The sequence below is a fragment of the Suricata suricatta genome, chromosome 10, assembly GCF_006229205.1.
Source record: "Suricata suricatta isolate VVHF042 chromosome 10, meerkat_22Aug2017_6uvM2_HiC, whole genome shotgun sequence".
NCBI lineage: Eukaryota > Metazoa > Chordata > Mammalia > Carnivora > Herpestidae > Suricata > Suricata suricatta.
The window spans coordinates 50,165,137-50,189,242 of record NC_043709.1 but is presented as its reverse complement, the minus strand read 5'-3'; the positions used below and the strand labels follow the sequence as shown (position 1 = coordinate 50,189,242).

At 37.6% G+C, this 24,106-nt stretch overlaps 1 protein-coding gene across 4 annotated transcripts in view; it reads left to right on the top strand.

Moving 5' to 3' along the window:
- XPOT (exportin for tRNA) overlaps positions 1–23,530 on the top strand; it is a 36,133-nt gene extending 12,603 nt beyond the window's left edge. For all 4 annotated transcript variants that reach the window (XM_029954272.1, XM_029954270.1, XM_029954271.1 and 1 more), the window contains 19 exons: positions 1,677–1,861; positions 1,962–2,130; positions 3,689–3,925; positions 5,914–5,952; positions 6,082–6,144; positions 7,088–7,212; positions 7,985–8,129; positions 8,287–8,406; positions 8,763–8,857; positions 9,901–9,970; positions 11,793–12,031; positions 13,288–13,573; positions 14,433–14,622; positions 15,428–15,544; positions 15,729–15,844; positions 16,513–16,560; positions 17,329–17,400; positions 19,531–19,587; positions 22,917–23,530. In XM_029954272.1, coding sequence (XP_029810132.1) covers positions 1,677–1,861; positions 1,962–2,130; positions 3,689–3,925; positions 5,914–5,952; positions 6,082–6,144; positions 7,088–7,212; positions 7,985–8,129; positions 8,287–8,406; positions 8,763–8,857; positions 9,901–9,970; positions 11,793–12,031; positions 13,288–13,573; positions 14,433–14,622; positions 15,428–15,544; positions 15,729–15,844; positions 16,513–16,560; positions 17,329–17,400; positions 19,531–19,587; positions 22,917–22,943 — 2,400 coding nt within the window. In that variant the 3' untranslated portion in view covers positions 22,944–23,530. The remainder of the gene's footprint in view (positions 1–1,676; positions 1,862–1,961; positions 2,131–3,688; positions 3,926–5,913; positions 5,953–6,081; positions 6,145–7,087; positions 7,213–7,984; positions 8,130–8,286; positions 8,407–8,762; positions 8,858–9,900; positions 9,971–11,792; positions 12,032–13,287; positions 13,574–14,432; positions 14,623–15,427; positions 15,545–15,728; positions 15,845–16,512; positions 16,561–17,328; positions 17,401–19,530; positions 19,588–22,916) is intronic.
- Positions 23,531–24,106: the final 576 nt, after the last annotated feature.

Sequence of the window (24,106 nt, the reverse complement as noted above, 5' to 3'; positions counted from 1 at the left end):
TAATTTTGTTCTACAAAGGAACTTGAACTGGCTTTTTCCCCCCAAGTGTATGTTGAATTAGAGTATTACTTTAGAGGGTTGGTTTTTGTTGTTGTTTTTGTAATTAGGCAAGTACTTTTTCCAATGAAATACACAAATTGGTTCTCTTATGAATTTTTGGAGCATTGTGGTCTGGATTTACTCCTGCTGTATAGTTAGTGAGGAGATATTACTTATCAATCTGTGCTCTTTCTTCTGTATTCTCAATTACGTAGCCTTCACCTGAGTCTTTATTTCTTCATTATCTGATATTACTTTCTCCTTATTCTTTTTTTTCACTTTTTTTAATGTTTATTTATTTTCAGGGAAAGTGAGAGAGAGAGCACATGAGCAGGGAAGGGCAGAGGGAAGGAGAGAGAGAATCCCAAGCAGGCTCTGTGATGCCGGTACCGAGCCTGACACAGGTCTTGATCTCACAAACCACAACATCATGACCTGAGCCAAATTCAAGAGTAAAATGCTTAACTGAGCCACCCAGGCACCCCATTTTGTCTTTATTCTTTTTTTGTTTGTTTATTTTTGAGAGAGAGGGAGACACAGAATCCAAAGAAGTCTGACACTGAGCTGTCAGCACAGAGCCCAGCATGGGCCTTGAACCCATGAACTGTGAGATCACGACCTGAGCCAATGTTGGACACTTAGCCAACTGAGCCACTCAGGTGCCCTTCACCTTATTCTTAAGGGATATAATAGAAATTGCTTGATTCAGGAGTATCTGGGTGGATCAGTCAGTTAAGTGTCCGACTTCGGCTCACGTCATGATCTCACAGTTTGTGAGTTTGAGCCCCACATCAGGCTCTGCCTTTAGTGCAGAGCCCGCTTTGGAATCTGTCTCCTCTCTCTACCCCTCCCCTCCCCTCTATCTCAAATAAATACACATTAAAAAAAACTGCTTGATTCAAATGTGTATAATAAGTCATTATGTCAGACATACTTTAAAAGTTATTATGCATCTAAATTATTTTCTTGCAGAATGTATAAAGATGTTGATTCTCACTATGTTGTATACCTGAAACTAATGTAATATTGTAAGTCAACTATACCCAAATAAAAAAATTTTTCTTTTAATTAAAAACAAATTTCCACTTTCTTAAGTACATTAAATAATCATGTTTGTATAATATTGAGAAGTGTCTTTTATCATATGCTGTAGATTTCTAAGTAATGCTTATTTATAGTTTATGGGGTTTTTTATTTAAAAAAATTTTTTTAATATTTATTTTTGTGAGAGAGAGCGCGTGCGAGCATGAGCAGGGAGGAGCGGAGAGGGAGTCACAGAATCGGAAGCAGGCTCCAGGCTCTGAGCTGTCCACACAGAGCCTGCTGCAGGGCTGGAACCCACAAGCTGGGAGATCGTGACCTGAGCCGAAGTCGACCAACTGACCAAGCCACCCTGGCACCTCTATAGTTTGTGTTTAATAAGAAATCTGGCACTGTGGAATGCAACAGAAAAAGGAAATTAAAAGAATCACAGGATATGATTTTAGAGTTGAGAAATAGGAAACTATGTCAGGGAATGTGTTAACAAGTCTGGAAGTTTATTAGTGTGGAAATTAGTGTGTAACTATTCAGGTGTCAAGAATTATTTTGTGCAGTAATTTACTCTGTGCATAAGATGTTTTGTTTTGTTTTCTTAGGAAGCTCGTAGGAATACTCTGATAAAAGATACCATGAGGGAGCAGTGCATTCCGAACTTAGTGGAATCATGGTACCAAATCTTACAAAATTATCAGTATACTAATTCAGAAGTGACATGTCAGTGCCTTGAAGTAGTTGGGGCTTATGTCTCTTGGATAGACTTATCCCTTATAGCCAATGATAGGTAAGTATACCTATATTATCAAGCTTTAAGTCTGCAAAATACAGTATGTAAAACTCAGGAGTTTGAAAATGTTGTAACAATGTTATTCTCCTGTTGCCAGGTTTATAAATATGCTGCTAGGTCATATGTCAATAGAAGTTCTACGGGAAGAAGCATGTGACTGTTTATTTGAAATTGTAAATAAAGGAATGGATCCTGTTGATAAAATGAAACTAGTAGAATCTTTGTGTCAAGTATTACAGTCTGCTGGGTTTTTCAGCATTGACCAGGTCAGTAAATTTATGTATTAAGTTTTTTAAATTGTTATAACAAAGTAGGCAGGACAGGTACTAATTTAAATGTTTTCTTTTTTCCTTTTTTATTCTCCAGTGTTAATAAGGAAACACTGTATCCAGAAAGCCATAGTGTTAGCTGTAGCATTTGCCTTGGTCAGCAGATTATGTCAGTTCTTAGAGTCGAAGGTCTAGGGTGGGTGCCTGCACTTGTGCAGTTTTAACAGACTCCCAGTTGACTCTGATACACTGGTCTGTCCTCTAAATAGCAAGGAACTTTACTATATACCTGGCAGTACGCTTTGACCAAAACTCTACCCTATTTTCAATGTTACATTGTCCCCATACTTTCGAATTGTTATTCATTTGAGCTGTGTTGTAGCCCCAACAGACTGAGGGCTCTGTGTGATAAATAAGTAATTTAGGAACAGTATATGGAGGGGTTTGTTAGTTTGATTTTTTTTTAAGATTAAAAAAAATTTTTTTTAATGTTTATTTTTAAGAGAGCATGAGCAGGGGAGGGGCAGAACAAGAGGGAGACACAGAATCTGAAGCAGACTCCATGCTCTGAGCTGTCACCGAGCCCAATGTGGGGTTCGACTCATGAACTGCAAGAACTGCAAGTTCATGACCTGAGCTGAATTCAGACACTTAACCGACTGAGCCACCCAGGCACCCCTAAGATTTTTTTGTTTTATTTTTGTTTTTGAGAGAGTGCAAGTGGAGGAGGGGCAGAGAGAGGGAAATAGGATACAAAGCAGGCTCTGTGCTGACAGCAGAGAGCCCAATGTGGGGCTCAAACTCACAAACTGCAAGATCATGACCTGAGCCAAAATTGGATGCTCAACTGACTCAGCCACTCAGGCGCCCCATAAAGTTTTCTATTTTGCTTGTGGTAGTAATAAAAAATTACTAAGAAATCTTTGAATTGCTGATATGTTAGTAGTGCAGCTCTAGTGCTATCCTTGATGACGGAAGAATAGTAGTGTTTTCTTATATTGCTGATAAATGTCTTATTTAGTCTGTGCTAAAAGACCTAAAATGAGGAAGGTGTAAAATTTCTATAGGTGAACATCATAAGGATGATTAATGAAAGTCATCTGAAGTTTGAGTTCTCACTCTAACACTGGTATGATGTTCGGCAGGTGGTTTTGATGGCAGTTCTGTCTCTTCGCAGGATAGTTAATGCTCAAATTGAATAGTACTGTTATAAGTTATTATCCTGTGGTATGACATTACCTATTATAGCATGTTTACTAAAGCAGTTAGAAGAAGGTTTCAAAACCACAGATCTCTCTTTTTTAAGCTTTTATAAAGTTGGCAATATCTGTAGGCATATAACCATTAAAAAGAATTGCTTGAAAGAGTACAAGTGGATAATAATAGAATTCAAATTCTAACAATTTTACAGTCAAAGTAGTAGAGTAGTTAAATTTCTGTTAGTTTAAAATTGAGTTGTATAGTTGGCACTCCATTCATGCTGAAATTTAAAGAGTTTTTCTTCTTACTCTTAGGTGGCGGGTTTTAAATTGAGATCTCCTCTGATTGCTTGTAGGAAGAAGATGTTGACTTCCTGGCCAGATTTTCTAAACTGGTAAATGGAATGGGACAGTCCTTGATAGTTAGTTGGACTAAATTAATTAAGAATGGGGATATCAAGAATGCTCAAGAGGCACTACAAGCTGTTGAAACAAAAGTGGCACTGATGCTGCAGCTACTAATTCATGAGGATGATGATATCTCTTCTAACATTATTGGATTTTGTTACGATTATCTTCATATTTTGAAACAGGTAGGTCCTTATTTTAATCTTTTTGTCCAGTAGATAATATGGAAGAGTCACAGAGATTTGGAAAATATAGGAAAAATGAGAAGAAGGAAGTACCCATAAGTCTACTAGCTAGCTACATTTACTGTTAGATATTAATGTGTTTCCGTCTTTTTTTTCCTCAACTTCTTAGCCAGAAAACAAGAATGGCCGGAATCTAAAATTTGCTAGACTTTAATAAGCTCCTGAGTTAGCTGTAGGTTTACATTATGTTTTCACTTTTGAATCTGTGTGTGTTTGTTTTTAAGTAGGCTCCATGCCAAACGTGGAGCCCAACTCGGGGCTTGAACTCATGAACCTGAGATCAAGACCTGAGCTGAGCTATGAGTTGGACACATAACCCAACTGAGCCACCCAGGTGCCCCTGTGTTTGGTTTTAAACATAGTAGCAATTTTGTTAAACATCATTATTTTAACTGTATATACATTATTTCTTATAAATAATTTTTTATAATTAAAAATTTTCCTTACAAAGTTGTTTCCAGTAAGGACTTAAAATGTAGACAGTTAATAGTGCTCATATTAAGGCTTGTAGCCATTTCTTTATTTATTTTCGTTTGTGTCTTTTAATGTTTATTTTTGTGAGTGAGAGCACAAGTGCAGGGAGTGGCAGAGGGAAAGAAAGGGAGACACAGAATCTGCAGCAGACTCCAGGCTCTGAGCTGTCAGCACATGGCTTGATGCAGAACTCAAACTCACAAACTGTGAGATCATGATCAGAGCAGAAGTTGGACGCTTAACTGACAGCCACCCAGGCGCCGCTATTTATTTTTGAGAGAGAGAGTGAGAGTAAGGGAGGAGTAGCAAGAGGAAGAGAATCCCAACCAGTCTCCTTGCTGTCAACGCAGAGCCCTATAGCATGGGGCTGAATCCTGCAAATGATGAGATTATGACCTGAGCTGAAATTAAGAGACCAGACACTCAACCTACTAAGCCACCCAGGTGCCCCAAAGTTACTGATTTTTTTTGGTTAAAAAAATTTTTTTTAATTTGTTTGAAAGAGCACACACAGGGTAGTAGGGGTAGAGAGAGAGGGAGAGGGAAAGAATCCCAAGCAGTCTCCGCACTGTCAGTGGGCTAGAACTCACGAACCAAACCATGAGATCATGACCTGAACTGAAATCAAGAATTGAACGCTTAACCAGCTGAGTCACCCAGGCTCCCCAAGAAGTTAATAATTTTTAAAAGGCTATAAGCCCTGGGGTGGCTAGTGGCTCAGTGATTAGGCATACAACTCTTTATTTCGGTTGGACATATTTCACGGTTCCTGAGATCAAGCTCCACATCTCTGCTCTAACAATGCAGAGCCTCCTTGGGATTCTTTCTCCACCTCTCTTTCTCTCTCACTCAAAATAAAAAATGAATGTATATTTCTTTAAATCACAGCAGGGCAGATTTATTAAGAACAAATTAATAACTTCTCATTTTGTCATTAGATGAGAAAAACATTGCTATTTTATTTACATTTGATTAGTTGAAAATCACATCCAGCTTAAGATGATTTTTTCCAAACTGAGTTTAGCTTCTGTATTATTGTTAGAAATGTAACATGTCTGCATACATACTGTAAGAAAGTTTAGGTAATGGGAAAGACGTGAAGAAAGTTAAATGACTACTGGTAATTCCACTGTGTGCCTCTCAATGGGTTTCTAGCCTTTTTTTTTTTTTTGCCTTGTTTCAAAACAAGTGAAGACCATACTTTACTGTCCTATAAACTTCCTTGCTGAATACATTATAAATATCCTTGAAGTTGAAATATCCTTCATTTCAAGTTATTTACTAGAAATGGAATTGCTAGATCTTAAGTTAGATACATTTTAAATATAGAAAGGCACTACCAAACTGCTCTCCACAAAAGTTGTGTGTTTGTTTTAAAAGGTCTTAATTGATGTGAAAAATATTTTGATAAGTACTTTAGGAAACCTAATAAATTATTGCTTACTTTTTAACAGCTTACAGTGCTTTCGGAGCAGCAAAAAGCTAATGTAGAGGTAATTGACTTATTTTTGCTTATTATGAACTGATCCCAGAATTTGTGACTGTAGTTGTCTTGAAATATAGTTTAACTTCAAAGTATATCAAATTAAAACTGACAAAAGATATTTTGTTCTTAAAATTAGGCAATCATGTTGGCCGTTATGAAAAAACTGACTTACGATGAAGAATATAACTTTGAAAATGAGGTAAGAATTTTGCATTGGGAAGAAATCAGTTTTAATTTGTTATTTACTTAAATTAACATTTTTACTTTTGCTTATTTTAGAGTTCTTTAAATAAAAGAAGTATTTTAACAGTCATGTTTATATTGACCTCAACCTTAGGTGAAATTAATAGAAGCCTCATAATCCTTCATAATACCTTCAACAGATGCCTTTTTGGTATTTTGTCCCTTTTTAAAACACTTTGTAGGATTGAACTTTGTAAAATATTGACAGTATCATTGATGATCATATCTCACTTTGCATTTAATAGAAGTGATGAGTTGAGGCCTTGTCAGTGGACCTCAGATCATAAGTGTCTTTGGAAACGTGGGAATGAGGCACTTAACTCTCTGGACTTACCCTAGCGACAGGTCTTGTCTAGGGTTGCCAGCGAGTCATTTTATACCCAAGGATCGTCAAGTGCTTTCTTTCAACTCAAGCATGGTTTTATACTAGTTTGCAATGTGCTCGGTGCTCAATTCCCCACCTGAGACATTCAAAAACTTTGGACTATAAAAAGGTAATGGTGATGATAACCTACAAATTGCACACTTCAGAACTACAAAGCTTGTTACATACAATATCTTTATTTATAGAACATTATAAGATAAGAGGAGTATGAATAAGGTGGTGGAGCTCTCATGCAGCCCAGTGTGACCCCATTCTGTCTCTGGGTTCTTGTCCTTAACCTCCTCCATATAGTGTTTCTGCCTCTAGGCTTTTGAGGGCTAAAGCTGTGTTGGGAAATACTTGTGAGCAGGGGAGGAAAGGCTACTAAACATAGTAATGTTTGCTGTGTAAATGTTAATGAAAAAATAAAAGTACATATTAAATTCACAAATGCAGAAAACTCTGAGAACGAACCATTTATATGAATTTTAAGGTCTTTTAAGTTGTAAAATGAGAATTTAAAAATCTTTATTAGGGTGAAGATGAAGCCATGTTTGTAGAATACAGAAAACAGCTGAAGTTGCTGTTGGACAGGCTTGCTCAAGTTTCACCAGAGTTACTGCTGGCTTCTGTGCGCAGAGTTTTTAGTTCTACACTGCAGTAAGTAGTGACTTTTTCTAAATGGTCTACCTCTTTTCTCTGTGATGATGGTCCACAGTGCACAAGTCATGTAATTTATTAATCTTTGTTACTGATCAAGATCTTATGTGTATATATGAAGCAATGCATTTCTCTCCAATTATCTTTTTTTAATCCCAGTATAGGTGACCTACAGTGTTATATTAGTTTCAGGTGTACATTATAGTGATTCAATTCTACACATTACTTGGTGCTCATCACCATAAGTATAGTCTCAATCCCCTTCACCTATTTCACTCGTCTCCCTCCCCCCATAACCATCAGTTTATTCTCTGTAGTTCTCTTTTGTTTTTTGGTTTGTCTTTCTCTTTTGACTCTCTTTTTCCTTTATCTCTTTTGTTTCTTAAATTCGACATGTGAGTGAAATCACAGGGCTTTCTCTGACCGGCTTATTTCACTTAACATTATACTCTCCAGCTCCATCCATGTTGCAGTCAGTCTCCATTTATGATGATCCTTAAACACAGTGGGGTTGGGAGTGGGGCGCCTGGGTGGCTCAGTCTGTTGAGCTGCTGACTTTGCCTCAGGTCATGATCTTGGTTTGTGAGTTCAGGCCCCACATCAGGTTCTGTGCTGACAGCTCAGAGCCTGGAGCCTGCTTTGGATTCTGTGTCTCCTTCTCTCTCTGCCTTTGCCCCACTTGTGCTCTGTCTCTCAAAAATAAATACATGTAATAAAATTTTAAAAAAGAATGTTCATATGCAGATGTCACATGCATATTTTCCCGTGGTAGGAACTGGCAGACTACACGTTTTATGGACGTTGAAGTAGCAATAAGGCTGCTGTATATGTTGGCAGAAGCTCTTCCAGTATCTCACGGTGCTCACTTCTCAGGTGATGTTTCAAAAGCTAGTGCTTTGCAGGATATGATGCGAACTGTAAGTATACTACAGATCATTTATTTTGAACATAATTTTCTGTTTTCACTGTAAGCTAATGGGATTAATTTAGTATCTTAATTTAGTATCTGTTAACACTGGGGCATTTTGATGTTACAATGAATGAGGACAGATGTCTTAACCTTTTCTGCTCCAGCTGGTAACATCCGGAGTCAGTTCCTATCAGCATACATCTGTGACATTGGAGTTCTTCGAAACTGTTGTTAGATATGAAAAGTTTTTCACAGTTGAACCTCAACACATTCCATGTGTACTAGTAAGTATATATTTTATCCTCAGTTTCTTGGGTTTTTCCATGTATTTCAGCTAATGATCAGATAGTATTCTATTTTTATAACTTTTTCTAGAGTCAAAAGGTCTCACAAATTCTTGAATACACTGAAACCAACCCCTCCTCTCTTTCTTTACAATGGACAGTTTCTGGCATAATCAGTCATCTAAAACATGTGCTCCAGGGCCTAGCGGTGTCCTCAAGGATTATTTGTTAAATATACCAGCTTGCTGCCTTCTGGGAGCTAAGAAGTAAAATTTGATGGGAAACATGTATTGTGACAATAACAGTAAAAGCCGTAAGTGAGTGCAGAAATAGTAGAAGTGTCTCTGTTTCCCTAGATGGCCTTCTTAGACCATAGGGGCCTGCGGCATTCCAGTGCCAAAGTGCGGAGCAGAGCTGCATACCTGTTTTCCAGATTTGTCAAGTCTCTAAAGTAAGTACGACATGCCAGCGGGTATGTTTCCTTCTTGTTTTTAAGATTATTAAATAAGACCTATAAATAATTTTCTCAAAACCTGTGGTATATTTGGTTCTTTTTGTTGTGAGGCTTTTTTTTTTTAATGTTTATTTTTGAGAAAGAGAAAATGTGAGCGGGGGAGGGGCAGAGAGAGAGAGAGAGAGGAATACACAGAATCCGAAGCAGGGTCTGAGTTGTCAGCAGAGTTTAGCACAGGGTTTGAGCTCACAAACTGTAAGATCATGACCTGAGCTGAAATCGGACAATCAACTGACTAAGCCACCCAGCACCCTGGCTTTTTTTTTTTTTTTTTTTAATCAGATGTGGGTTTTTTTGGTATCATAATGTTATAACTTCATTTACTATTCATTAGCCCCAGGTACTTTGCAAACAAAGCATACTTTTATATAGAACAGCTGTCATCACTAAGGGCATTAGTTATTTGTTTGTTTTTTTTCTTAATCTTTATCCATTTTTGAGAGAGAGAGAGAAAGAGACCAACCATGAGCAAGGCAAGGGGAGAGGGAGAGAGAGAGACAACAGAATCTGAAGCAGGCTCCAGTCTCTGAGCTGTCAGCACAGAGCCCAACATGGGGCTCAAACCCATGCACTATGAGATCATGAACTGAGCCGAAGTCGAATGCTTAACTGACTGAGCTACCCAGGTCCCCCAGTAATAGCATTAGTTATTTATTTAACCAACAATTTTATTGGTGTTATAACTGTCTGGCCTCTTTGAAATTCTAAAGAATATATTTCCTATTTAAAAAATAAATTTTCTAACCTAATCTGTTTTGTATTATTTTTTTTATTAGTACCGTTTTTTTTGGTATGAAAAGTACTTATTCTTAGGCTTACAAGGTTGTAATTTTTAAAAACCATAGCTAGTCTTAATGATTACATCTGACTAGGTTAGAACAACTTTTTGTTTTTTTTTAGTTCTGCCCTTTATAAAGGGGGATTTGGTATTTTGAGCAGTATTGTTTACATAATTGTGACTTTTTTTTGCCTCTTTTCAGTAAACAAATGAATCCTTTCATAGAGGATATTCTGAATAGGATACAAGATTTATTAGAGCTCTCTCCACCTGTAAGTATCTATCTTTCTAAATTACAGATTCTATCCAAACACTGAAGCCACACATGCCTTTGGCCTTTAATTTAATGCTAACGCCTTTGTAGACAGTTTTCTTAATGGAGGGTCAGGGCGGCCTAGATGAGGAGGGTGTGTGTGAGAGTTAGTTACTTCTGTTTACTAAAATTTTGTTGGATTAGTAAACAAGACACAGTACTAGAATTAATAAAATAGTGATAGAATCAGGAGTTGACTGATAAATTTGATAGAGTGAGATACGGTCTGCTCTCCCTGTTAAATGTTGGAGTATTTTATGGAGAAGGAAAAATTTAGTTTCTAAATTATTTCCTACTTAGTACGTGATCATATTAGCCATTCTAAGTGACTGCTACCAGTAGATGGACTTTTTTTGGGTGATTTAAGGCTTTGGCTAAAAATGTTTAAATGCTGGTTGATATTTGGTGGTCATTTCACAAGAAAGATTTAAATTAAAATACTTTGTGAGTATATTTGGACTTCTACATGTTTTTGTATACTAACATTGACTTATGTTTTTCATTTTGATAAAAGTTCCTAGTAAAGCTTCCACTTGAGAAGTGTTAAACATAAAATAATACTTTTGTTCTTTTAATTGAATATCAGAACTTGGGGGTCAGTGATTACATAATTTCACGGAATGAAAGATTACTAATGATTTATATGGTTAAATTATTTTGGCATATTACAAAAACCTATAAGTGAAAGTACTTCACCTAATTGATGCCAGTTTTCCTTGGCAGCTCACAGTGACCTATTAAGCTTAGGCATTCAGCAAGTCCTGTTTACCAATATTGTCTTATATATACTAGAAGTCTTCCTTTTTTTTTATGCTGTTCATATAAACAAGGACTTAAACTATACCCGTAGTCCCTTTTTAGTATATAAAAAGACTTTGTTCAGATTGCTTTTACTGAATGTAAAATGCTTGCTTAATAGGGTCATGAGTACCCATTTTTAAGTACCTTTAATTAGTTAATTTTTTATTTTAAGTATTTCTGAGAGAGAGAGTGTGAGGGGAGGAAGATTAGGTAAGAGGGACAGAAGATCCGAAGCGAGCTTTGCACCAACAGCAGTGAGCCTGATGCAGGGCTCAAACTCATGAACTGTGAGGTCGTGATCTGAGTCAAAGTTGGATGCTCAGCTGGCTGAGCCACCCAGGTCCCCCGTGTAATTTTTTAACAGGGAGATTGAGTGTTGGATCTAGAGGGCACTCTGATATTTTCACCCTCCTTTTGGTCTTTCTTCATGCATAAATTTAAAGAATAATAAAAGTCATTAATAAGACTTGAACCATGTATGGGATATGTACGCTTGAAGGAGAGCTATTTCTTTCATATGCAGTCTTCTTTTCATACGCTGTGAAGTCACAACTGGTGTGTGTGTTCATTGTATGTTTTTATCGTTTCTCAATTCTTAAATACCCTTCAAAATATTTACCTGTGTGACCTCTGTACTCACATTCAGAACACCTTTGTATATCTCATTTTTAGCCTCATAAGAGTTTTACAAATAAGATTGTTCTCAAAAGAGAACAAGTTAGAAGGCTAAAAATTAACTTATATGACAGTTTACCATTTTATCAAGGATAGAATTAGACTCAGCATTTTTTGGCCTCAAATTCCATTTTCTTTCCATTATGTGGTGCTGGGAGAAAATTTGTATTTTATAAAAACTTGATCTACTTTTTAGTAATGAGGTGATGTGATAGATGATATCTCCTGTCCCTATCGCACTAATTCTACTTAAATGAGAGGAACTGAACAATGATAATCACCAATAGGATGAAATTTCTTTCTAGGAGAATGGTTACCAGTCTTTGTTGAGCAGCGATGATCAACTCTTTATTTATGAGACAGCTGGAGTGCTGATTGTTAATAGTGAATATCCCGCCGAACGGAAACAAGCATTAATGAGAAATCTGTTGACCCCACTAATGGAGAAGTTTAAAATTCTGTTAGAAAAATTGATGCTGGCCCAAGATGAAGAAAGGCAGGCATCATTAGCAGACTGTCTCAACCATGCTGTTGGATTTGCCAGGTGAGTGTGATTGCAGTTAAAATTGTAAAGTGAGTATGAACACACAGAACATACATAGAGAACCATTTACTGGGATCTTTTACCATTGGGCGCATACACACACACACACACACACACACACACACACACACAATAACTGGGCACACATATCCATGTTTTGAAAACTGGATTGTTGAGAAAATTATCTAAACCTTTTCTTCTCTGTATCCAGTAAATTAGAAGATTCAGCTGAAGAAGGGAATAGGTCATATGACATTCTGCATTTCTGGTTTAATAACTATCCAAATCCTTAACTTGTCTAACTTCTTTGGTAGAAATTGACTGTGTATTTAGGGGGATTAGCTGAAGAGTTTATATACTGATGACATATTGAGACATCTTGATCAGTCTAGGTACTTAAGCCAAATTGAATAACTCAGGCACCCCTGGGATCAGTCTTGGTACTTTAAAGATGAAGCCTTGAGGCTTCTATTTAGCTCTCGCATTGTGTCCTGAAGACCACCCAGGCTGCCTTTTTTTCCCCTCTCTGCCCATATATTGTATTGGCAGACAGTAACAGTATGAAAGCTGGAGTGATTGCTAATTGGGAGATACACAGAGAAATTGCTCTGTAGAATACTTCAGTGTAAAAGCTAATGTTAGGATACATAAATAACTTGATTCTAAAGATTGTGTTCTAAATTTAAATCGATAGTCTGTAGATTGTCTAATATAATCCAGTTGTAGTGTATTTTTTTTCTCTTTTCTGCATACTTTATCAGGATTTTAGTAAAACATTTTAGGTAGATTCTCATTGGAAACCTTGCATTAATGACCTATTGTTCCTTTAATCTGAGTCTTCTGGAATGGTAGCGATACAATAGAAGTGATTGTATGCAAATAACTATATTAGCTGAAGATGGAAGCAGTTGTGACCTAGAAAATAAATAATTGAGGGGGCACCCGGGTGGCTCAGTTGGTTGAGTATGTAGCTCTTGGTTTCTGCTCAGGTCATGATCTCGCAGTTCCTGAGTTCAAGCCCCACATTGGGTTCTGCGCTGACAGCGTAGGGCCTGCTTGGGATTCTCTCTCTTCCTCTCTCTGCCCCTCCCCTGCTTGCTTGCTTGTTCTCTCTCAAATAAACTTTAAAAAGAAAAGAAAAATAATTGGCTTCTTAGTTCTGTCAACTGTGTAATTTATAGTACATTATTTTTAATTACTCCATAAAACTTTTAAAGAATAAATCTAAAACTAATTGCTTGATATTTCCTGTGTAGTCGAACCAGCAAAGCTTTCAGCAACAAGCAGACTGTGAAACAATGCGGCTGTTCCGAAGTTTATCTGGACTGTTTACAGACATTCTTGCCAGCTCTCAGTTGCCCCTTACAAAAGGAAGTTCTCAGAAGTGGGGTTCGGACTTTCCTTCACCGCATGATTATTTGCCTAGAGGAGGAAGTTCTTCCATTCATCCCATCTGCCTCAGAGCACATGCTCAAAGATTGTGAAGCAAAAGACCTCCAGGAGTTCATTCCGCTTATCAACCAGATTACAGCCAAATTTAAGGTACCACAGACCTTCAGAGCTCAGAGAATCTCCTGACTTACAATTTAGACACATTTTGGCATTTGCTGCTTGGCTCGTTTTTTGGGGAGGGGGGGTGTTTGTATTTTTTTTTTAAATACAAGTCACTTTAGGGCATGGGCCACAGGTATTGTCACCAACTCCTGTCTGGCACACTGCCTGACACATAGGACATCCTTAATAAACGTTTTAATAAAAGCAAACCTTATCTGCTCTTCGCGGAAGAAAACTTAGTCTACTCTCCTGGAAGAGCAAATAAAAACAACATTGAGGACTAAAGGTCTAGAGGTGAATAAAAAGCATTGTAACTTGGGTACCCAAGTAGGATTAACACATAGTGCTTTCTGTGTTCAAAATCTGTTCTAATAGGCCTTTTTTTTTTTTGTACATTCATTGATTCAGTCCTAATAGCCCTTACAATAACTATATTTTATAGATGAAGAAATTGAGGCAAAGAAGTTAAGGAATTTGACAAAAAGCATGTAAAGCCTTGAAAGCCCAATCATATAAATTCTACTGAAAATTTGGCAAAATAGAATTCATTTTTTGAGAATTTAAATTGAATATATTCCACGCCAATATTTGATGGTGAACGTCTGAGTCCATTATTTTAACCTGAATCTTGAGCTGTGAGAAATGAGTTAACTTAACAATTTTAAAGATTTCAGTAATGCATAGGTTTAATGTAGGTTTTTTTCTTAACATTGATTATTTGCTAACAGAGTTCTGTAAATATATTAATTATAAATTATGGATAAAAGATTTTTGGAAAACCTGTTTTTTCTTCGTTTTGTATTTATTATCTTATATCTGAAGTAGTAATAGTTGTTTTTATCTTCAGATACAGGTATCTCCATTTTTACAGCAAATGTTCATGCCTCTACTTCATGCAATTTTTGAAGTGTTGCTCCGACCAGCAGAAGACAATGACCAGTCTGCTGCTTTAGAGAAGCAGATGTTGCGAAGGAGTTACTTTGCTTTCCTGCAAACAGTCACAGGCAGTGGAATGAGCGAAGTCATAGCAAATCAAGGTGGGGGTGCTGAGGTTACCTGCTCGAGACCTTGTCACAGTCACGTGTCAGTGTAAGAGCTGTTGAAGGAAATGCCAAACTTCTCAGGTGGTTGTATGTTCGCCCCTGGGTAGACAGTATATTATTACTATCAAGGTGAAAATCAGTTTCATGTAGAGGACCTTAAAATTAATGTGTATTCTGTCCCCTTTCTTCTAGGGAAGTATTTTTTTTTTTTTTTTAAGATTTATACTTGTTGGTTTTTTTTTTTTTTTAGTTTATTTATTTATTTTGAGAAAGAGATAGCATGAGCAGGGGAAGGTTGAGAGAGGGGGGAGAGAATCCAAAGCAGGCTCCACACTGTCAGCGCAGACCCTGACACGGGGCTCAAACCCCCGAAAGGGCGAGGTCATGATTTGAGCTGAAACCAAGAGTCAGATGCTTAACCAACTGAGCCACTCAGGTGCCCCCAGGGCAGTGTTCTTTAATTGGTTCTTTTGTAGTGTAACTGGCATAATGGCAACTTGCCAGCCTTGACACGCCAATTGAGTCTCACTGGCCAGTTTGCCATTTTGAAATTAAAAATAAATGGGACTGTATTGATCAACATGGAGAATTTTGCTATATAAGAAATCTAGAGGTCAAGAACCAAGAGAATAATTACTTTTCAATGTTCTATGCTTAAGATGTAGCCAAGTTAATAAAAATTGAGGAATCTTAACAATTCTGTAAATGCTTTAGTCTTGTTATTCTCTATGAAGTGAGAGCTTCAGGTTGCCTTGCTAGCTCTTTCAAAAATTAGACTCAGGTTTTTATTTCTCTTCAGGTGCGGAGAATGTTGAACGAGTACTGGTTACTGTTATCCAAGGAGCAGTCGAGTACCCAGACCCCATTGCACAGAAAACGTGTTTTATCATCCTCTCCAAGCTGGTAGAACTCTGGGGTAAGATGACTAAAGCAAAACAAATCAAACAAAACACTTCATTCCCCAACCTGTTTCCTAAGACTCTTTGAGATGAAGTGGAGCCCTGCCTGTAACATGGACTGAGCTTGGGGTTGACTTTCCCCTCATGATAATTAGTTGGCTTTCTTTTTATGCAAGATGAACATTTGGCTTTTCTTGACAGGAGGTAAAGATGGACCAGTGGGATTTGCTGATTTTGTTTATAAGCACATTGTCCCTGCGTGCTTCCTAGCACCTTTAAAACAGTCCTTTGACCTGGCAGATGCACAAACAGTATTGGTAAGTACCTAGGAATCTCTCTTCACCTTGTGTACATCTCGTGTACTCACACAGTTTCCCGAAGGCCAGGTTGACTATATTCGTCTCGTTGCCCCACCCCCCACCTTTTTTTAAGTTTCAAATTAGGAGTCACGTTTAAAAGGTTGGACCTTTTGTGGATTCTTACTGAATCCTGATATTAAAGTGTAGTACGTGAAATCTAGCTCCTTCATCTTTAACAAACAAGACTCTCTTTCAAGGACAATGCAAGTGAACATTATATAAACATTCTTTAAAGCTTGATAAATTTATTGGTTTTCTACTGCTTTCATTAAAACCTTGGGCTTAATGGTTTTTTCCTAACCATTAAAAGTAACTTTCTCTTGTTCAAATGGTAGTTTCCCTAGGTCTCATTTTCAGAATTCTTAATTTCAAGCAGGTCCTTTTAACCATTTCCCCAAAACCTAGTAAAAGCTAGATTTTGCCATTTAATTTACTACATTAAGACAACAATTTTGTATTTTTTCCTTTTTCTATCTAACCCACTTATTCCATGTGATGGTCACCTTCCTTCCTTTGTCCCTTTTTTGGAAGTAATTGTTAATGAGCATTGGCCAGCGAAAAAAAGACAAGTGGGACCACTAACCAAAAATTGACTGTACTAAAATTCTCAACCTTGGTTTTCATAGGCTTTGTCTGAGTGTGCGGTGACTTTGAAAACAATTCATCTCAAACGGGTAGGCTTTGTACCCCTTACCCCTTCATTTTCATCTTAAACATAGATTTGCTACAAGTTTTTGGTGGGTTTTTTTTTTTTTTTTTTTTTTTTTTTTTAAGAAAAGCACAAGTGGGGAGAGGGGACAGAGCGGGCAGAGGGGGAAAGAGAGAATCTTAAGCAGGCTCCACACTCAGTGTGGAGCCCAATACCGGGCTCGATTCCACAACCCTGGCATCATGACCTGAGCTGAAATAGAGAGTTAAATGCTCAGCCACCCAGCCACCCGCTAAGTGCTATTCAAAAGCTTTATATTTCTTAACTCATCCTCACAATAACTTCCATTTTTCAGATGGGGAAAGGTAACCTTGCCAAGTTACCAGAAATTGCCAGAGTCAGACCTCAAACCAAAGCAGTCTGGCTCCAGAGTCTATGGTCTTTTGTCTTTTGTTTTTTTTACATTTATTTATTTTTTGAGAGCTAGAGTGAGACAGAGCATGAGCGAGGAGGGTCAGAGAGAGAAGGAGACACAGAATCCAAAGCAGGCTCCAAGCTCTGAGCAAGCATTCAACACAGAGCCTGATGCGGGGCTCGAGCCCACCAACTGTGAGATCATGACCTGAGCTGAAGTCGGACGCACAACTGACTGAGCCACTCAGGCGCCCCCCGACTCTTATGTTCTTAATCACAATGCCATATTGTGCCAACATGTGTTGTTCTGGTTTATTTTTATGCATTATTTTAATGCCAAGGAAGAAAGGAATTGAGTTACAATTGTCTTAATTTTCAGGGCCCAGAATGTGTTCAGTATCTTCAACAAGAATACCTGCCTTCCTTGCAAGTAGCTCCCGAGATAATTCAGGTAAGAGCTGCCCAGCAGGTTCTTTCTCATTTAGTTACATCTGACTGTGTGGTTCAATCTAAATTTTGATTCAAGACAGTCAAACTGCATTCAGCTTGATGTGTTCCTGCATACAGGATAGCAAGAGTTTAAAACTTCAGGGGTATGTGAAATCGAATGGGAAAAATTGCATTTTTATTTTCACGAATCTTTAACCAAAAGTTTAATTTCCTCCCACGGTGTAGATGACAAATCATAATAGCATTCTCAGTGCCTGTGACTTTGTCCCTTGTAGAAATCACTAATGTTTTCCTGTCACTTTCGTTGTCCTAGGGATCTCAAAATACTTTGTATACTCCAAGATTGGAAAGTTTCAGTTCTTAAGATACACCACTAGACTCTGTCATCTCAGTCAGCAACTCTTACTGTTCCACCACATATCAAAAATATTTTTGATGACCAGAAGTCATTATAATTAGTTTCCTTTCTAATCCCATGTGTTATAAATATATTTTTTAAAACATTCTAGGGGCACCTGGATGGCTCAGTCAGTTAAGCATCCAATTCTTGATTTCAGCTCAGGTCATGATCTCATGGTTCCTGGGTTCGAGCCCCATGTCAGGCTCCATGCTGACATGGAGCTTGCTTGAGATTCTCTATCTCTGCCCCTCACCCCCACCAAAATTAATAAAAAAAAGAAAGAAAAGAAAAAACACAGTGCTCATAAAAAAATTCTAAAAGGAGTCCAGTGGGCTCCCGCAGACGGCCAAAGGGCACCCCAGCAGACAAACCTCTTCTGAAGATTTATGCTAGGCAGTTCAGTTTACACATGCCAACCTTATCAATGCTTAAATTTTAAAATCTGAACCTATGTTTTGAAGAAAGTATCTGGAAGGCAATCTTACATTTTTATATATCACAAAGTAATTTTTATAATGGTATTCAGTTATTTTCTTGGCATGTAGTTATCCCGACTTGTCTAGTACATAGATCTAATTGAGGTATCAAAGTTTTGATTACAACTATAGAGTTAGAATCTCTTAAAGGGATTCTAAGAATTGTTTCTTCACAAACAGTGCTTTTTAAAAGTTTTCATCATGCTGTTTTATGAGAGGCACTGAAAAAATTGAAAAATAGGATACATCTCACATAAGAGTAATCATAAAACGAATTTTAATGGATTTATTATCTCTTATTTCCTAACATACTATTTTTAAATTTAGAGATATTTTCTTAGCTATAATTTGTTACCTAAGTGTAAGGTAATGTTTTAATGAAATCAGTGACCTTAATGCACATCAGAAATAGAAATATACCAGATTACATAAAGCAAAATTATATTTCTATCTAATAATTTGATTATAGAAGACCAGCATCCCCAGTTTTCCCTTTTTCATATGTCTTGTGACAACACTTCGCAGAATTCTGTTAGAGAGCCTTGACTCTTTTCCTCTTGGTCTAGCTGCTCAGTTGCTGCTCTGACAGGTGAGAACAGGCACAGCAGTGCAGTTTTTGTCCCACTGTCCTTCTCAGGCGTGAGTCAGCCTTGTCCAGGAGAACCATGTTCTCAGAAGTGAAAGCAGTCTCTCTGAAAAGTATTACATTTGAAAATGCCATAGAACCTTTTTTGAGGAGGAACTATTAAGTTATCATACAATTATTATAGCTTTAAAGCAACTTAAATGCCTTTTGACAGATGAATAGATAAGTAAAATGTGGTATATACATACAACTGAATATTATTCAGCCTTAAAGGAAGGAAATCCTGTCACATGCTACAATCTTGAGTGAACCTTGAGGACATTCTGCTAACTGAAATAAGCCAGTCACCAAAAGATGAATACTGTATAATTTCACTTCTATGAAGTAACTAGTCTAACTCTCAGAAACAGAAAGTAGAATGGTGGTGGCCAGGGGCTTGGGAGAGAAGAAAAGGGGGAGTTGATGTCCAATGAGTATAGAGTTTCAGTTTTGCAAAATGAAAAGTTCCAGAGATCTGTTGCACAACAGTATGCAAATAGTTAATGCTAACATCTAGCATTATGGTGGTTAAAATAGTCAGTTATATGTTTTTTTTTATCACAATTTAAAAAAGAAAACTGGATTTGATTTAAATTCTCTCTCTCTCTTTCCTCCCGGCTGGGCCCCCAGGAGTTTTGTCAAGCGCTTCAGCAGCCTGATGCTAAAGTTTTTAAAAATTACTTAAAGGTAGGTATTCAGAAAATTTACACATATTCATATAGTTAGGTAATATTTTAGACCTGAGAGAGAACACATATTACAGGGATACTGTGTCATACTGTAATCTTACCAGTTATTACTTATTTGGGGATCTGTTTGCTCTAAAACCTGTTTCTAAGAATTTGCAGTTTTAGATGTTAATACTTCAAAGATTTCTATAAAGTCAACTTTCAACTAAGCTCTTAGAAAAGATCATAAGAACTGTGGTGAGCACACTGTGTACATTCTTGAACACACTGAAAATGCCAGTTTCCTTTTACAGTGTGTGATGTAATTAGATTGGTGCTACAGGGCTGGAACAAGTAATGTTTAAGAACATGGGCCTCAGGGCGCCTGGTGGCTCTGATGGTTAAGTGTCCAACTCGTGATTTCAGTTCAGGTCATGACCTCACATTTCATGAGTTTGAGCCCACATCGGGCTCTGCGCTGCAGCGTGGAGCCTGCTTCAGATGGCTCTCTCTCCTTCTCTCTCTGTCCCTCCTGTTCAATCTCTCTCTCTCTCTTTCTCCCTTTCTCTGTCCTTCCTGTTTTCACACACACACACACACACACCCTCTCTCGCTCAAAATAAAAACACTAAAAAAAAAAAAAAAAAAACCACATGTGCCCCTATTGAAAGAAAGGAATTAAAAATATAAAAACAGAAGCAGGAGTTCCTTGGTTGTATCTTCTGTTGAAACTTCTGAATTGTAAATCGAACAGAACAAATTCTCTGATTTGGCATTCAGGGCTCTTTTTACATTCATAAAATGAATGAGTTTTTAAAAAACTCTCTGCAAGTTGGCAAAAAGTACCAAATACTTATTTGGCATTCATATTGACAATTTAAATCAGTAAGGCAGGACTGTCACTGTCACCCAGGAAGGCATTCAGGGCTGCATCTTGACTTTACATGTAATAGGTACGGTGCTAACTGCTGCAAATATCCATATGAAGGACTTCTCTTGCCTATAAAGAGCTTGTGCTCTGGAAATAAAATTCCAGTGTGACAGGATACAGGAGTATTCTTTATTTTTATTACCTTCCTTCAGCAAATTGGAGGGCAAAGCACTATGCCAAATATGTTGGTAGCAAGTGACTGAACAGTTACCAGGGTCTTCTGTTGGATACATTCAGTAAAATTCCTAAGTCAGGGCCTTTGTTGAGGAAGAAAATGTGTCCTGCTTGGACATTGGTAATAACATCTTCCCTTGCCAGTTTTTTCCCTAGTAGTAGTCTGTCAGCTTAAACTGACGAGAATTGGTGAGAATATTGGGAGTTACTGTTTATCATTGGGAACCCTCTCCACTCCCATGTCTCCATAAAAAAAGCAAAGTGCCTGTGGAGGTCATCTCTGCTAAATACCTGATCAAACTAGAGAAAAGGACTCCAAAAAAAAAAAACCTGTAACTCTCTATTAAAGGTATCTGTAAGCAGACGCAGGTAAAATGTGGCAGGCCTGTGCTCCAAACATACTAGGTTATCTAGCTGCATTTATAAAATGTCTCCTCCCAAGCCCAAATCTCTTCAGTGCTGGCGTTATCTCTGGGATAGCACTGTTCTTCTCATTGGGAAAAGTGGATTCCTCCTTTTGTGCCTACTGTCTTTAGATGTGATTGATTCTTAGATCTTGCAGATTCTCTCTTCCTCACTCTCACTTTGTCTCTGCTGCTGCTACTCTTTTGTTTTGTTTTGTTTTTAGTTTATTTTTGAGAGACAGAGAGAGAGGGTCAGAGAGAGAGGGAGATACAGAATCTGAAGCAGGCTCCAGGCTCTGAACCGTCAGCACAGAGCCCCACACAGGGCTCAAACCCACTAACTGTGAGATCATGACCTGAGCCGAAGCCGGACACTTAACTGACTAAGCCACCCAGGCGCCCTACCACGCCTCTTTGAAAACCCTGCATAGAGGCACGTTGGTGGCTTTGTTAGTTGAGCATCTGACTTTGGTTCAGGTCATGGTCTCGCAGTTGTGAGTTTGAGCCCTGTGTCAGGCTCTGTGCTGACAAATAGCTCAGATCCTGGAGCTTGCTACAGATTCTGTATATCCCTCTACCTCTTTCTTTCTCTCTCTCTCTCTCTCTCTCTCTCTCTCTCTCTCTCCCCCCACTTCCTCTTCCCCTCCCTCCCTTCCCTCCTTCCCCTGCTCATGCTGTCTCTGTTTCTCAAAAATAAGTAAATGTTAAAAAAATTTTGGGGAGGGGGCGCCTGGGTGGCTCAATCAGTTAAGTCTCCAACTTCGGCTCAGGTCATGATCTCATGGCTCATGGGTTCAAGCCCCATGTGCTGTGCTGACAGCTCAGAGCCTGAAGCCTGCTTTTGATTCCATATCTCCCTCTCTCTCTGCCCCTCCCCATTCATGCTCTGTCTCTCTGTCTCAAAAATAAATAAAACATTAAAAGAAAATTTAAAAAAAAATTTTTTTAATGAAAACCCTGAATAGACCTCTGAAATTGATTCCCCTCATTCTTCATAAACCCATATAGTTGACTAAAAACCAAGTTCATGTTTCTTAGTTTGACATTCAGGGTTTTTGCTTTTGCTTTCATATTCTGATCTCAGACTACCTTTCTGGTTTCTCTTGCAGAAATGGTCTTTGCTGTTCTTCAAAAATTCTGCCTCATTAGCAACCCTCTTCTTTATGAATTCTACCCACTTTTTAGGCTGACCTAAAGCATGGCCTCTTTGTAAGGCTCTGTTTTGCTCACATAGCAATCATTCTTCTCTTCACTTAGTCAATAGATTTGGCTGCTAGAATAGATTTGATGCCCGATCTGCTAGATGCTAAGGATGCAATGATGACTATATTCCTTATCTGTAGTGAGTTTACTACCTATTTAGTCTTTCTAATGCTCACTTCACATGTACTTAACTATGAAATATGGAAGGTAGTATGGTGAATTGCAAGTGTTATTTAATAATCAAACAGTAAATTCCTTAAGGGATAACAACTGTTATCTTTAGCTTTGATTTATTTCTTCCTCAAAATTTAATTTCCCAGTATTAGCTTTGATGGTATGCCAATCAGCAAACGGTGTCCAGACCATGTTCCTCTGAGCACTTGAATTCTCATAGCATTAAAGTTAATACCATAGTTTCACAAGTTTCCCTGCTAATGTCAACATAAGTTACTTCTAAGCTTGATCAAATTGTCCGGGAAAAAAGTTTTTGAACCATGTGTGGATTTATGAAATATGTGAAATGTTCTGAATGTTGTTTGTATTTTCTAAGAGTGACTAGCACTTACTGACTTGGAGCCATTCTTCAGGTGGCATCTTCTGATACCATTACTAATTTTACTAATACTTTATTTCCAGGTATTCTTCCAGAGAGCAAAGCCCTAAGGACTGGATCTCCCTGTGCCTACTTTATGATCAAGAATTCCAGTAAATAATTCATAAAAAAGCAGTTTTTGTGTGCCATTTACACTGGTCTTTTTAACATTGCTTTAAGCTTATTACAGTATACGTATTGGGATTTTTCTGTAAAATGGGTGTAATTTTCTCTGAATACAGGTATGTGACAACAAGGGAAGTTGCTTGCATGCCAGCTCAAATTGTTCTTTATAAAAACGCTGTTAAAAGATACAGCACGGTTCTCTTAGTACCCTCCCCCCCCTTTTTTTTACTTGAAATGTTAAATTCTTTATAAAGACCACATAGCAGGAAAACAGTGTACTTTTTTTCAATTGCTAAATATAAAATGTTTGAAAATTCTAATTTTCTTTTATGTGTGCAGACTCAAAATATGGAGAGAATACAGCAAATTAAAACTAATTTTTTGTAGATAGCCGTTACATTTCTTTAAACTGTTTCGATGCCAATGTGTATTCTACAGAAGAGAATGGTTTCATAAATTAACTGATTTAAGAGTAGGTGTCGGTGTTATACACTTTTTATAAAAAAAAATAAATTTTACGTAGTGAAATCTACCATGTCTTTTTTGTTGTTATTATAAATAGCCTTATTTTCTTGTCTCTCCCTGATTTCCCATTTAAAGAATTAAACATTTAGGCTTATGGATGATTTATTTAGGCTCTCAAAAGGTTATGTGCAACTTAGTTCAGTTGGACTCTTTTTTTGTTTTTGTTTTGCGGTCAAATGCTTTACCCCTGAGCTATACCCCCACCTCTTTTTTTATTTTTATATCACTTATTTCAGAGAGAGAAGGAGGGAGAGAATCCCAAGCAGGCTCTGCATGGTCAGAGTTCAGTGTGGGGCTTGAACTCACAAACCCTGAGCTGAAATCAAGAGTTGGTCACTTAACTGAGCCACCCAGGTGACCCTGTTAGACTCTTCTTCAGATGCTAGAAAAAGCCTATTTCAACCTCTTGATAGAATTTGAAATCCAATTTTTCCCTCCCTAATTGTATTTACCTAGGACACTATACCTGTGTATTAATGATGCTTATAAGTAGCTGCCCATCTCGTTACTACAAGCACTTACCCCTGTTTTTATTCGTGACTCTGCAGGAAAGCAAGAGGAAAAGTATCAGTAGTAGTATTGG